At 38.9% G+C, this 14,102-nt stretch overlaps 2 protein-coding genes across 7 annotated transcripts in view; one reads left to right on the top strand and one right to left on the bottom strand.

The window, feature by feature from the left end:
• LOC132597607 (uncharacterized) overlaps positions 1–14,102 on the top strand; it is a 109,089-nt gene that overhangs the window by 69,535 nt on the left and 25,452 nt on the right. For all 3 annotated transcript variants that reach the window (XR_009564600.1, XR_009564601.1, XM_060302234.2), the window contains 2 exons: positions 11,203–11,247; positions 11,798–11,945. Coding sequence is in view for 1 of the 3 variants with exons in the window: in XM_060302234.2 (XP_060158217.1) it covers positions 11,203–11,247; positions 11,798–11,945 (193 nt within the window). In the remaining 2 variants the exon portion in view is untranslated. The remainder of the gene's footprint in view (positions 1–11,202; positions 11,248–11,797; positions 11,946–14,102) is intronic.
• The window catches only part of WIPF1 (WAS/WASL interacting protein family member 1), a 112,906-nt gene continuing 101,939 nt past the window's right edge, over positions 3,136–14,102 (bottom strand). For all 4 annotated transcript variants that reach the window (XM_030851546.3, XM_060302233.2, XM_070045955.1 and 1 more), the window contains exons 6-8: positions 10,473–10,685; positions 9,624–9,737; positions 3,136–6,240 (exon numbers count right to left, since the gene is read on the bottom strand). In XM_030851546.3, coding sequence (XP_030707406.1) covers positions 6,185–6,240; positions 9,624–9,737; positions 10,473–10,685 — 383 coding nt within the window. In that variant the 3' untranslated portion in view covers positions 3,136–6,184. The remainder of the gene's footprint in view (positions 6,241–9,623; positions 9,738–10,472; positions 10,686–14,102) is intronic.

The following is a 14,102-nucleotide window of genomic DNA, read 5'->3' as shown; positions in this document are numbered from 1 at the left end:
GAAGTGGAGATAAGCAATCTACCTGAAAAAGAATTCAGAGTAATGATAGTAGATATGATCCAAGGTCTCAGAAAAAGAATGGAGGCACCAACTGAGAAGATACAAGACATGTTTCATAAAGAGCTAGAAGCTTTAAAGAATGAGCAATAGAGATGAGCAATACAGTAACTGAAATGAAAAACACACTAGAAGGAATCAAAGCAGAATAAATGAGGCAGAACAACGAATAAGTGAGTTGGAAGACAGATTGGTAGAACTCACTGCTGTGGAACAGAATAAAGAAAAAAAGAATGAAAAGAAGTGAGAACAGTCCAAGAGAACTCTGGGACAACATTAAATGTACCAACATTCGCATTAGAGGGGTCCCAGAAGAAGAAGAGAGAGAGGGCCTGAGAAAATATTGAAGAGATAATAGCCGAAAACTTCACTAATATGGGAAAGGAAACACTCATGCAAATCCAGGAAGCACAGAGAGGCCCATACAGAATAAACCCAAGGAGGAACACACTGAGACACATATTAATCAAATTGACAAAAATTAAAGACAGAGAAAATATTAAAAGCAACAAGGGGAAAGCAACAAATAACATACAAGGGAATCCCTGTAAGGTTATCAGCTGATTTTTCAGCAGAAACTCCACAGGCCAGAAGGGAGTAGAACAATATATTTAAAGTGATGAAAGGGAAAAACCTGCAACCAAGAATACTCTACCCAGCGAAGCTCTCATTCAGATTTTATGGAGAAAATCAAAAGCTTTACAGACTAGCAAAAGCTAAGAGAATTCAGCACCACCAAACCAGCTTTACAAGAAATGCTAAAGAGGGACTTTCCTGGTGGCACAGTGGTTAAGAATCTGCCTGCCAATGCAGGGGACACGGGTTCGATCCCTGGTCCAGGAAGATCCTACATGCCACAGAGCAACTAAGCCTGTGCGCCACAACTGCTGAGCCCGCGTGCCACAACTACTAGAGCCCACGCTCCCCAACAAGAGAAGCCACTGCAATGAGGAGCCCACGCACCACAACGAAGAGTAGCCCCTGCTCACCACAACTAGAGAAAGCCCGCGTGCAGCAATGAAGACCTGATACAGCCAAAAATAAAAATAAATAAATAAATTTATAAAAAAAAGAAATGCTAAAGAAACTTCTCTAAAAACCTTGCCGATAATCAAGTGTTCATAAAGACATGGAGCAAGAGGATGTCACATATGCTGCAGCACGGTAGAAATCAGTGCATCACCTATTAAAGTTGACCCGTCAATTCCATTCCTACACACTTACAGACACTAGCAAAATTCTTGCACATGTACACCAGGAGACAAGTATATAATTATTTATAACAGCATTATTTGTAATAAATAAAAAGACTGAAAACAACCTGAAATTTCCATCAACAGTGAAATGAATAAATGTGATATAGTCATAGCATGGACTAACAAATAGCCGTGGACAGCAGCATGAAGAAGTCTCAGTAATTTTTTTTTCTTTTTTAAATTTATTTTTGGCTGTGTTGGGTCTTTGTTGCTGCGTGTGGGCTTTCTCTAGTTGCGGCAAGCGGGGGCTACTCTTTGTTGCAGTGCGTGGGCTTCTCATTGCGGTGGCTTCCCTTGTTGCAGAGCATAGGCTCTAGGCATGTGGGCTTCAGTAGCTGTGGGGCATGGGCTCAGTAATTGTGGCTTGTGGGCTCTAGAGCGCAGGCTCAGTAGTTGTGGCACACGGGCTTATTTGCTCCGTGGCATGTGGGATCTTCCTGGACCAGGGATTGAACCTGTGTCCCCTGCATTGGCAGGTGGATTCTTTTTTTTTTTTTTTTTTTGCGGTACACGGGCCTCTCACTGTTGTGGCCTCTCCCGTTGCGGAGCACAGGCTCTGGACACGCAGGCTTAGTGGCCATGGCTCAGAGGCCTAGCCGCTCCGTGGCATGTGGGATCTTCCCGGACCAGGGCACGAACCCGTGTCCCCTGCATTGGCAGGCGGACTCTCAACCACTGCGCCACGAGGGAAGCCCAGCAGGTGGATTTTTAACCACTGCACCACCAGGGAAGTCCCTCAGTAATGTTGAGGCGGGTAAAGTATGTCCCTGAAAAATATATTCAAGCAGTCAGCAAAAGATGAGATTTTGAAAACTGAGGAGTAAGTTAGACCAAGAGAAGAGAGGACATCGTAGTCATAGAGACAAGGAACAGCAGATGCATACCACCTCCCCCACTGCATGTGTCCCTAATGCAGAATTCTGGTATACCTGAATTCACTTCTGGATACCTTTTTTTGAACCCTGAGAAATTCTCTAAGTGAATTAATTGCTTGTTGGGAATAGTTGCAGGAGAAGAGTGAGGTTGGAAAGCCAACAAAAGAGATAAAGTTAGGAAAGGAATAGAGATGTTTACAATTAATTCCTGTCTAGGAAGCCAGGTGGGGGAAATTATATCTTGTGCTTCTGCCTGCCCTCCAGTGGCATCCCCAAGGAGGAAAGGGGCAAAGGTCAAGTCAGTTATGCTTCAGTGTCAAGATTACCAAGACTGAAGGAAGCTACACTAACCTGGAGATTGGAGAGGGATTTTAAAAGTCAAAGACAACTAACTTAAGGTTTTCTCTGTGCTTTTTCCATCTCAAGCACTGAAGTAGGTTACTGTGTCTCTGAGATCACAATGGGAATGATCAATGGAGTTTTTAAAAGAGAATTTTTGTGTCCAGAAAGAAAGGTTATTGTAGTACAGCTTAGTACTGAATTTATTGAAGCTATAAATTAAGAATCTCAGTTTTTACAAATGTTTAAGTTCAGTTTGCAAATCATTTTTTTTTTAATTTTAGAAATACAGTAATTGTCCAAAAAAACCCCCCAAAACAGAAAAACTATCAGGCCTCCTAAATTCCCATTGGCCTTTCCTTGTTTATCAATGTCAGTGATAATCTTTGTAATTACATCTTCCATTGCTTCCACCATCCATCCTTTACTTCAGAGTAGAAGCAGCATTTGCCTCAAGGAAGCAGACTACAGATTTTGACTAAAATGCAAGTTCTCAGGAAATCAAGGGGATTAGAAAGTGGATGCACTGAATATTTACTTACTTTGTGGATCTTCTTCTTCTTCTTTTTTTTTGAGTTTGTCTTTCTTTACCAGAGTATAAAGCAGAAAACAGACACTTGCTTTTTCATTTATTTATATTTGTATAGAGAGTACTTAAAATAAAACCCACCAGATGACAGTCTTATCATTCTGCATTTATTTATTGTCTGGCTAACTTACAAAGACACAGATGTCTAGGGTAGGTCCTACCCTACCATATAAACTACCCTGATGACATAGGTACCAAAATGTGCATGTTTACATAATGCAGTGGTATGAAAAACACTTTCTTTCTTTACAGCCCCTGACTATAAATAGGGAAAAATTAATTTCATGCCAGAAAATTTTGGGCACTTTAACAGTCATCACATTTCTGCTACTAAAATAACAAAATTGGTATTACAAGTTAAACTATAAAGGCCTAACAGTTCTTACAAATATGCAAATAATCTGCTACTTAGACATAAAAACTCAATTTCTTGCAAATCACCAAGTAAGGCACCACTGGATTAAACATTTTTCTTGGTTTTTACTAAATAAAATGCATATTGAAATAAATACTGAACACTGAATTTTAATACTGTAATACATTTCATTATAAAATATGTGAATATTAAGATACTGTATTGCATCTTGAATACATTTATCTGGAAATTTTATGGGGAAAAAACATATGTAAGCTCTGGTTTCAGGGAAGTAACTATTAATTTTTGTGATCTGCCATAGTTGACGATTTTAGCATAGAACCTCATTCAAACTTTGGGATGTGATTAGGTTTCTAACTTTCAAAGAAAGGGTGTACATGTATTAATGGAATATTCACTTAAAAAATACATTTTAAAACATCTCTATCCTGGATGAATAGCAACTTTGAGCTGTGACCCTGCTTCAAACTTAGGATGGTATCTGCAAAATTGGGATATATAAGGAAATTGGCCATACTTACTACACTTTACAAAATTCAGACCCATTTTCTTTGGGTCAGACTTTTCTCTGCCATATTTGCTAGGAAGGCCCAACTCCATCTTTTCTGAAGTGGGTCATTAGGCTTTATCATAGGGATTTTTACCAACTATTGATATCTGATCAAAGAATTCAAAATAAGATGCTGCTGCTATATTACCAAAATATTAGAGATTAAAAACTTTTTTTGAAAATACTTTGCCAAGCTTGTTACACCTTTATGTTTCTTGATTTTCTTTGGGTAAAGGCCCTCAAGTGAACGTATGAAAGACAAATTAATGGTGGTGGGCGGGGAACCCAAATTCTCTAATGTACTTAATAAGCCCAGGACTTTGGCAAGGAAAGTTATAAAAATACAACAGATTCAAATGGGCAACTTCATAAGTTATTAGACATCCCATTATTAGAACTCTAAGTTCTTTTGCTTTTATATAAATGAAACATTTATTCTATAAATAGGAATGCTTCTTTCAAATTTTTCTTTGGATTGATTTCTTGTTAGCATCTCCCAGTAATACATGAACAATTCACTGAAACCATAATACAAAGTTTAGGTAGATATACATATACATATATAGCTGTGAACTTTAAAAAAATAAGTAATGGTAAATTTTAAACATAATTAACCATATAAAACATCTAAATGGAAATCTTTTTTTCCAAGTGTATAGCTAGATTTAAAAGTCCCAGTAAAGTTTTGTAAACAAAACCATACAAAAAGGGCAAGGCTGGCTCATCCCTATGGTCCTCTGGGGGAGCTTTATTTGCATAGATCCAAGGCAAATGATTCTCCCAGAAAGATTCAAAACAAGTTCCCTCCAATTTCCTGCAGCAGTCTCTTTCTCTCAACCCCATAATCACCAGATTTAGATTTTTAGAGTTTTGTCCATCAACTCAAAACTGTTCCCTTCTTCCACATTTCTGATTTGCTACCTTTCCCTGACTTTCCCCACAACTATGGAGCCTATGAGCCTCCTGCCCTAAGGAGCACGCTGAGCTGGAGAGGAATGAAGCCACTTCCCATGCATAAGGCAGGAGGCCAACCGACAGATGAGCTCAAGGCAGCTGCTTCTAAGCCCCAGAGCCCCAACTGGCTTTCAGTTTCTCTCCAATGGCTTTATTCCACATGACTGTAAACCCTATTATATCAATTTCTGACCTTGGTACTGTGAAGCAACATCTGCATACAGATTTCCAGGGAAGAGGGAAATAAGGGAGAAAAATCTAAGGAAAGCTGTTTGCCAAACAAGGTGTTGGGTCCTAACTTTATTTTTAGTTACCTCTTGAATTGCTAAAGCTCATCTTGCTTTTTTGTTTTTTAAACAAGAGGTTTTTGCACTAGCCTCTATCTTCTGGACCTGTGCTGTCCAACATGGAAGCCACCAACCATGTGTGGCTATTGAGCATTTGCAATGTGACAAGTCTGAATGGAGATGTGTTCTAAGTGTAAAATACATACCAGATTTTGAAGACTTAGTACCAAAAAAAGAATATAAAATATCTCATTAAAATTGTTATATTGATTGCAGGTTGAAATGATATTTTGGATGTCGGTTAAATAAAATATATTAAAGTTAGTTTCACCTATTTTCCTTTTTAATGTGGCTACTAGAAATTGTAAAATTGTATATGTGGCTCACACTATATTTCTATTGGACAGCTCTGTCCAAGACGGCCAAAGATTGGACAGCCTGTAACTGCAAACATTTCATATAAGCAACTTGCTTAGGTGGTCTGTGGTTCATGGAAACAGGAGGCCAAACATGCAAAAAAGGCATGGAAGCAAACAGCTCTCAGGGACCTTAATATCGTGATCTGTAGCAAAAAAGCAGTGAATGTTTGAATTTCATGGGTTGAAAGCTGGGACACAATTCATCGCTGCCTACTTGCCACAAAAGCCTATACTGATCCCCAAAGCAGCCAACAGGCTATAGCTGAAGCAAGCAATAGCTTTAAGAATATACACAATATAAAAAGCGAGGTGCATTTCTTTACTGCATACACACCCTGCACACATGCATTCCCACATCACCTCCCTTCTTCCCTATTGCCATCATGAAGGGGACAAGGGAAGACAAGAGAAGGAGGGTGTGCGACTTGGACAGCAACAGCAGAAGGAGCTCTTGGGCTTGGGTGGAGAAGAGCAGGCAAGGATCACCTCGGGATAGGAGGAAGGGGTGGGGCACCCCTTTCTCTTCGGTTGGATCCACCTTGATGAAAAAATAGACAAAATATAAATTTTGGTTAGAAAGCTTATGTTCTCACTGTAAAACTTAAGAATGGTTGCAAAAGAACCCACTACACGCCCCCCGCCATGATCAAGGCTGTAAATAACTTGCACATGTGCATGAGAGATGAGGGGAAGAAGCAAGTAAGGATCTGAACAAATTTTACTAGAGAAGGATGACCTACCACTGGCTACCAAGTACTTGTGCGAACTTAAAGTTTTTAAAAAGTCACTTTTTTTCTCTTCACATAGTATGTGTGATTATACATTACATATAATATATATATTATAGATAGAGAAAATACGGATGAGAAAAACAAAACAAAAATTCACCAATGCTTTTACCACCCAGAGATAACCAATAACATTATATGTATATTTTCCATATATAAACAGTTCCCTTTTTCCTTCCAAAAACAGGATCATATATAGTCCATTTGAACATTTTTCAAAGTCATTACTCTTTACAAATATAATTGTTAATGACACATTGCATTCTATTATATAAGTATACTGCAGTTTATTTATCTAATCATTCCCCTTTTTTTGGGCATTTAGATATCTTCTAATTTCTAAACAATGCTTTTTTGATAGCAGCCATCCTAATAGGTGTAAAGTGGTAGTTTTATTTGTAGTTTTATTTGTGTTTTCCTAATGATTAGTGATGTTGAGCATCTTTTTATGTGCTTATTGGCAAGCTGTATATCTTATTTCAAGAAATATCTGTGCAGGTATTCAACCATTTTAAAAATTGGGTTGTTTTGTTGTTGTTGAATTGTAGGAATTCTTTATGTATTCCAGATATTAACCTTTTATCAGATATATGATTTGCAAATATTTTATCCCATTTCATGGGTTTTCTCTTCACTCTATTGATAGTGTTCTTTTAAAAACTATGCATATTCATGGGCTGTCAGCATGCCATAACTAGGTTTAAAATCCATTCACAATTAAAAAATTCATTTGTCCCATGCACATTTTGTTTTGAGGATCTAACAGGTGTTAGGCATGAAACCAGGTGCTCAGATGCTGTGAGTAGGTCTACCAGGGACTTGAGTCAATGGAGTAGGTCTGCTAAGGCCACAGTTCTGATACTCAGGTGGACTGGCATTGATGGATTCCTCAGCAGGCCACCACTTCCCTGACAGCAACCAAAGTAGCCCACTTAGGGATTCCTGAGTTAGAACAAATCTCTGAGCAAGGGGAGGAGTTAGAGGAAAACAGTGGCAGTCCATTACCTTGCCTCTTCCTGTTTTTATCCCAACCAAGTCTTTTCTTGGGCAGGGACCTGAGGAAAGACTCATCTGTATGTAAATCAGCTATCTGTCATGGAGACTTGACTGTCAATTGACACACCACAAATGTTGAGCAAAACAAGGGCTGGCCTTGTGCAAAGCTGCAATTAGGAGGCACTGTTCAGGGCTGTCTGGGTGCCCTACCAGGTAGTGGGCCTGGAGGCTGAGGCAGGTACAGGAGCAGGATAAAACCACTCCATAGTACTTTTTTTGTGTTAGAGAGATGATCCATTATCATTATAAAATATTAAACATGCCCAATGCTAGAAATATTTTTTTAAAGCTACAAAAACATTTTTGGAGGGCTGTGGAAATTAATTTACCGATCTAAGAAATATTTTTAAATGCTGCTGTATTTCAAGCTCTGTGCCACTTTCAGAAGATGCAGTAGTGAGCAGGGCCTAGTTCCAGTTCTCAAGCTGTGGACAGTCATAAAGACAGGAAGTTGGGGGGAAGGAATGTGTTCAGCTATTAAATTAAAAATCTAGAGGGGCTGGGGAGGATGGCTCTGTTATTGACGTAAATATACAAATAGCACAGAGTGGGGTGGGGGAAGAGAACTCGAGGATGCTGTTCCCACGTGAAGACTTTTTCACCAAAAATTTCAACCACCAACTCTTGTATGATAATTTTGTTACAGTTATACCTCTTTTATTAGGCATCATCTAGAATGCAGTATTCCACATAAATAAGTTTTTCTAGGAATTAAACTTGTCCTTTCAAGCAGCAATATTCTATTTACTTCTGGCATTTTTTTCAGGGAAATTTTTCTAAAATATTTTCTAATTCTTTGAATTCTTCAACAGAAGCACAAAGCACAATTTGTCTTGTTCTTAATAACCCAACAGAAACAACTGTATTGTCCAGTGCTGTGATACCTAGCAGAGCTCTGTGTTCCTAGCTCCTCCTTTAACCCAAGACTGCCACCTATCTCTTCTCCCCGAAGTCAGTGATTTTGCTTCTAACCAACCTTGACTTCAGCTGATATTAATCTGCTCTAAGGCTGGGAACCAACCAAGCAAAAATTAAGAACTGTGTGTTAAGAAAGAGTCATTAGGCTCAGAGTACATGAAGGAACTCTGCTGGGCAATGAGGACAAGACTAGGATCATGTGACAGTTCTTTGACATGCTCAAACACTTTTTCTCCACTCATTTCTGGCTTGGGAGTTTGGTCTGAAGCTAAGGCTGTTCCAAGATGGGGCCTCATCAGTGATATATGTATATTTCATGCTAATTCTTCCTTAGTTCTATACATTTATTGTTGTGAAATATCAGTTTTTCTATTTCCTCTTCTTGTTCACGTATTTCTTTTCAGTAGGGGAAAACTGATTCACTTCTTTATGGTAGCATTACATCTATAAGGAAAAAAACAATCTAAATGTCCAATAATGGTAAACTAAATTATTATATGCTGACTTGATGGAATTCTGTAGAATAAAAACCATGTGATAAAATAGGGAAGTGTTTACTCAGCAATGTTATATAAATCTCATCAGCAAAACCCATACTCTATAATTATTAAACTATATAAATTAATCAGAATTAGATGGATAAAAATTAGAAGACAACCTAGTAAAATGAAAATATCTGTTATGTTATGTAGAGAGATTATGGGTATACTTAAAATTTTCATGTAATGGTCTGTAAAGTTATGATTATATTTAAACGATCAAGGCAGTTACAGTGAGTTTTTGTTATAATTAGACATTCTGCCAGTCTCAAAACTAGTAGGAATAGAAGATGGCTCTAATTGTGCCATCTTAGGAAGATCAAAATGGGGAAAGATTGTCCAAACAAGCAAAATAATAAAATTTAACCTACTAGCAAACTAAAGGTATTTTGAGTTTGTAATGACACATTAAAATAATCATTTCTCATATGCATTCTGGATGTCTCCATTTTCCTCAATGAGTGTAGAAAGGGAGTTTACTAGAATTTATATGGTTCCAAATCCAGGAGTGATTTCTCTGAAATCGCCCCACTCCAGGCAAGAGACCTGGATTTCCTATACAACCCTCAGTTGGCTACTCAAGTATGAAGGCATCCAATTGCCCTTGTAGAAATACTCACTCCGGCTTTCATTTCTTGCCAATTTACTGGGATAACTTTTGGTTGTTGGTACATATGGCTCTGGAGGTGGCAAATCAGAAATCGGATGGAAGAAGAATCTGCTTTCCCACTCATCTGAGGGAGAGAAACAAACAATATCTTCAGTAACAGACAATCTTCTCTGAAGACTTATGTAACGAAAGGCACAGAATGAAATACAGAGAGAATGGCAGAGATCGCTTCTGGTTTTATGTCTAGAAGTTTAGAGAAAAGCCGGAAGTGCTACAAATGTCACTGATTAGCACAGCGATAAAATATAGTGGTCTGCATATCAAACCAAAGACAGATCCAGGTGACTTTAACTAGAGTGACTAGGACCCAGCCAGTCCCTCTCAGGAGCTGGGGACTAAGGTTTGGGATGCCTTTCTTAATTATTCCTTCATCAGTGGAAGGAATAACTAGGACCCTCTGATAACAATGGCAGAGATAAGCTGCTCAATATCTGCAGGCCATTGGGCCTCTTACCCACCATGAACTGTTCAGAAAGGTAGGTATAAGGTTAGCTACAAAAATGGTTCTTTTCAGAATTCTGGAACCTCTGGGAAGTTAACCAAAATGAGACTCAAACAAGGAACAGAGAAAAATGATCTGCCTTTTTGGGGAGTGGAGGAAGGGGGATTACTATTTTTCATTTGAAATCATGGTGGGCCCTAGAGTGCTTAGATTAGTGCTGTGCAGTATGGTAACAATGAGGGTCACACAAACACGAAATGTTAATGCAAACATACAAACAGACACAAACACACCTGCCATTCAACTGCTGCCCTACTATAGCTTGTACATTTCCAAGGAGCCGGGACCACACCTCACCTTCACATGAAGAGTCTTGGAAGCCGTTTCTAATTGATGTCGATGGTGGAGGTGGGGGAGGCACCCCAGTGCCAGGCCTGTCGGGAGGAAGAGGAGGCCGGGGCCCACTTCTGGGACTGTCTGTTCCACTCCTGGATGGCAACTGAGGGGTGGCAGGCAGGGCCCGAGATGTGCTGCCATTTCTGTTCATTGGAGGAGGTGGTGGGAGAGGGCCTTGAGCAAAAGAAAAATGACATTTAGTGCTATACCTTACACTGTACATTACTATCATCATGGTCATCAACATGCAATTATTGAGTGCCTGCTGGATACATGCCCTTTTACTAGGGAATGTGGAGAAATGGTGGAGAGTTCCTAGGAGGTTTAGCCAAGAAATGATTAGGCGCATATAAGCACAGAAATGCACAAATGTACACACATACGTGGAACAAGTGCACATTGATAGCTAAATGGCTGTTTGGCTTTGAGTTGAGATTGGAGGTGATGCAGTTGACAATGGTAATCATTTGTTTATATTGACAACTGTATACTTTAAAAAACATTTAAAATTCCTTTTAAATAGCTGTTGAACTAATTACTGTGACATGTTACTTATTAAGTAAATGCTGTTTTAAAAATAAGATAGTTATGAACTTATTTTAGGTCTCCAGAGGGACTAAGTTCTTTAAATGCATAGTATTATCGCTAATTATACAAGCATGTTTCTGTGATGCATATGATCTGTTTCCAGGCAGAAGCGGGATCAGGAAACCAAACATCAGTTATCCCGAGAACAGTAAGAGCTCCTTCTTGGTTCTTCCTCTCTGGGGAGTCAGATTAACAGAGGGAGTGACAATCAGCTAATCAATGTGCATGGCTGTAAATGCTGGTGCAGTATCCTGACCCTGTGCAGGCTGGTTGTCCTGTGGAACTTGATTTCCTGTCTACGAAAGAACACCTTTCTCACTGCACTGTTGCCAGAAATACTTAGTCAAAAAGCAAATAAAAAGTATTATATAGTATTTGAAACCATGTTTTAAAAATGCAGTGGTGTGGTATAATCAGAAAATTTTAAGTTCTTAGTAAATAATTCAAAGTAAATTCTTTTTGATAGTACAAAGGAACATATCTTGCTTTTCCCATCCTCCAAATGCAGAGGCTGTTTGGGTCATGAGTAAATTTTTAAAAAGAAAAAAAGAACTTGAGCATCTCTCATGCAAATCAAAATGGCCTTAGTAATTATTCCTGACCTTCAGTGGTGTGTTCCACTAGCAACATGCTGACATCTTTATGTAAACACAATGTCTTATGGTGCTATAAATATAAATATGTCTTGTTAATTACAGATTCAGAATCCAACTAGAGGACCTTAAAGTGAATGACCCACCCATCAAAGATATTCCTGTCTGGAAGTCTTGGCTCAGATCTCTGATGGAGGTGGGAGGCATGCCCAGCCCTGGTTCGTCTCTCAAGGAGTCTTCAGTGCCTAATCTGGTAGGGTTTATTCATTGCCCCATCTACTTCTCACTGCTGGAGTCCTAGTTAGTATGAGTAGATTTACTGGGGGGAGAAGTGGCTCACACGCTGTGGGCTTAATGGCAGTGGTAGTACCACCACATAACTGTCACTGAATGCAAACTAGACTTCCAATACTATGGGGCCTGGTACTACGTAACCTGATCAACTTGATCTCTCTCTCTTTTAAAGTAACTGTTCATGTTCCTTACTCTCCAACCTTCCAGCCCTCTGCTCCAAACCTAGGCAAGCATAACAGAAAACAGATTTCTATTTCCTGTTGGCAGTATAATAATGAAAACGATCATTTGTTGAATGCTACTACATGGGGGGAAATAAGATAACCACTATACACACTGGTCTCATTTAATTCTTACAACAGCCCCGAGGAGCATCAGGACAGCAGGTGAGGCCTCAGAGGTGTTGGAAGGTTAAAGAGCCCAAATCAGTACACTAATGAGTGGAAGAATAGGATTTGACTCCATTCTGTCAAATTCTAAAACACTCCCCTAACAATGAAGCCAAGCCACCTCTCAAAATATAGATGGCCCTTGATGACTTCTCATAGGTTCCTTATGGAAATGTAAATTGGTGGGAATTTTCTAGAGGCTAATTTGGCAATACCTATGAAATCCATAGTTTACTGTGTACATCCATTGTCCTAGGAATTCCATTCCTAGGAATTCATCCAAAAGAAATACACAGAGATGTGCACAAATATTTAGCTACAAGAATGTATCCCTGCATTATCTGCAATAGCAAAACTCTAGAAATGGCCTGTATGACCACGTGACTAATAAATAAGCCAAGGTACTTTTGTGGGATTTAATATTATGCAGCCATTGAAAGTCAGGTTGTAAAAGAAGAGTTAATCATGTCAGAAAATAATGAGCTAAATTAAATAAAAAGAAAATTAGCAAACAATATATGTAGTATGATACTAATTTTGCAAACATGTATATATATGCATTTAAAAAAGACTGAAAGGGTATATAAACAATGTTATATCTGGATGATGGTGGTGGCAGAATTATAGATGATTTTTATTTTCATTATACTTTTATGTATTTTGTACAATAAACAGGTATGACTTAATGTAATTGAAAGAAACAACAAATATATATCACTGCCTATCCTATTTGGGGGAATATTTAATCTGTTGATTAAATCATTTGGTAGAACCAAGCAAACAGCTCCTCAGCCATTTTGTGGGAAAATCCATACCTGTTGGATAAGAAGAAAATGATGCATTTCATTCATCTGACTACTTGTTCTTATTTGTTCATTGAAGCATACTTAATGAGATGCCACAATGTCTAGACTGAATAGACTACCAACTTTTTATATTTGTAGCTGACTCTCCCCGGCAAAGTGGTTTGAAGGAGTGGTTTTCACTTTGCTACACATTACAGTCACCGGGGAGCTTCCAAATATCCTGATGCCCAGTTTGTAACCCAGACCAATGAAACCAGAAATCCTGGGGTAGGAACCCAAGCATGGTGGTTTTTAAAGCTCCCAGGTGATCCCAGTATGTGGTCAAGTTTGAGGACTATTTTAAAAAAGTGTTTATTAGGTTCCTGAGGTCAGGGGGTCAAAGGTCAGTTAGCTTCTCACAGAGCAAAAAATGCCCCATTTCCAGACATCCTGTAGGTATGGTAAGGTTAAATTCCAAAACTAGATAGTTCTTCTGAACCCCTCAATAACAAACAGAAAACAAACAAGCACCTATTAAAAGTAGGAGAGAGAGTACAGACTCCTCACACTTCATTTCACACTGTGCAGGTTCTCCCCTTAGATCCAGGTTTCCAGCCCTGGGTGGGGACACAGATGGGCTTCAGCAGGTCCTTCAATCCATGAAACAGCAGGCAATTTTGAGTTTATGCTTATGAGCATTTTTATGGAGAGAAGGCCTTATTATACCTTTATCTGATTCTCCAAGGGATCTACGTGTCAGAGATGTGAACAGACAGCAAAATGGACTCTAGTATGTGTCAAAACTTGACCGATGAAGAGAAGTACAGGGAAAGTTCATTCACTCTTAAATAACTGCCCTTCTTGTTGGAATAATGGGCCCTCCTGCAGGAGATGGGTATTTAGTTCCCAGTTAAGACAGCAGAAATTCCCTTTCAGGAGATG

This window comes from Globicephala melas, chromosome 7, assembly GCF_963455315.2.
Source record: "Globicephala melas chromosome 7, mGloMel1.2, whole genome shotgun sequence".
NCBI classification, from domain to species: Eukaryota; Metazoa; Chordata; class Mammalia; order Artiodactyla; family Delphinidae; genus Globicephala; species Globicephala melas.
Note: the sequence above shows the minus strand (reverse complement) of the source record. Positions and strands in the feature narration are given on the sequence as shown.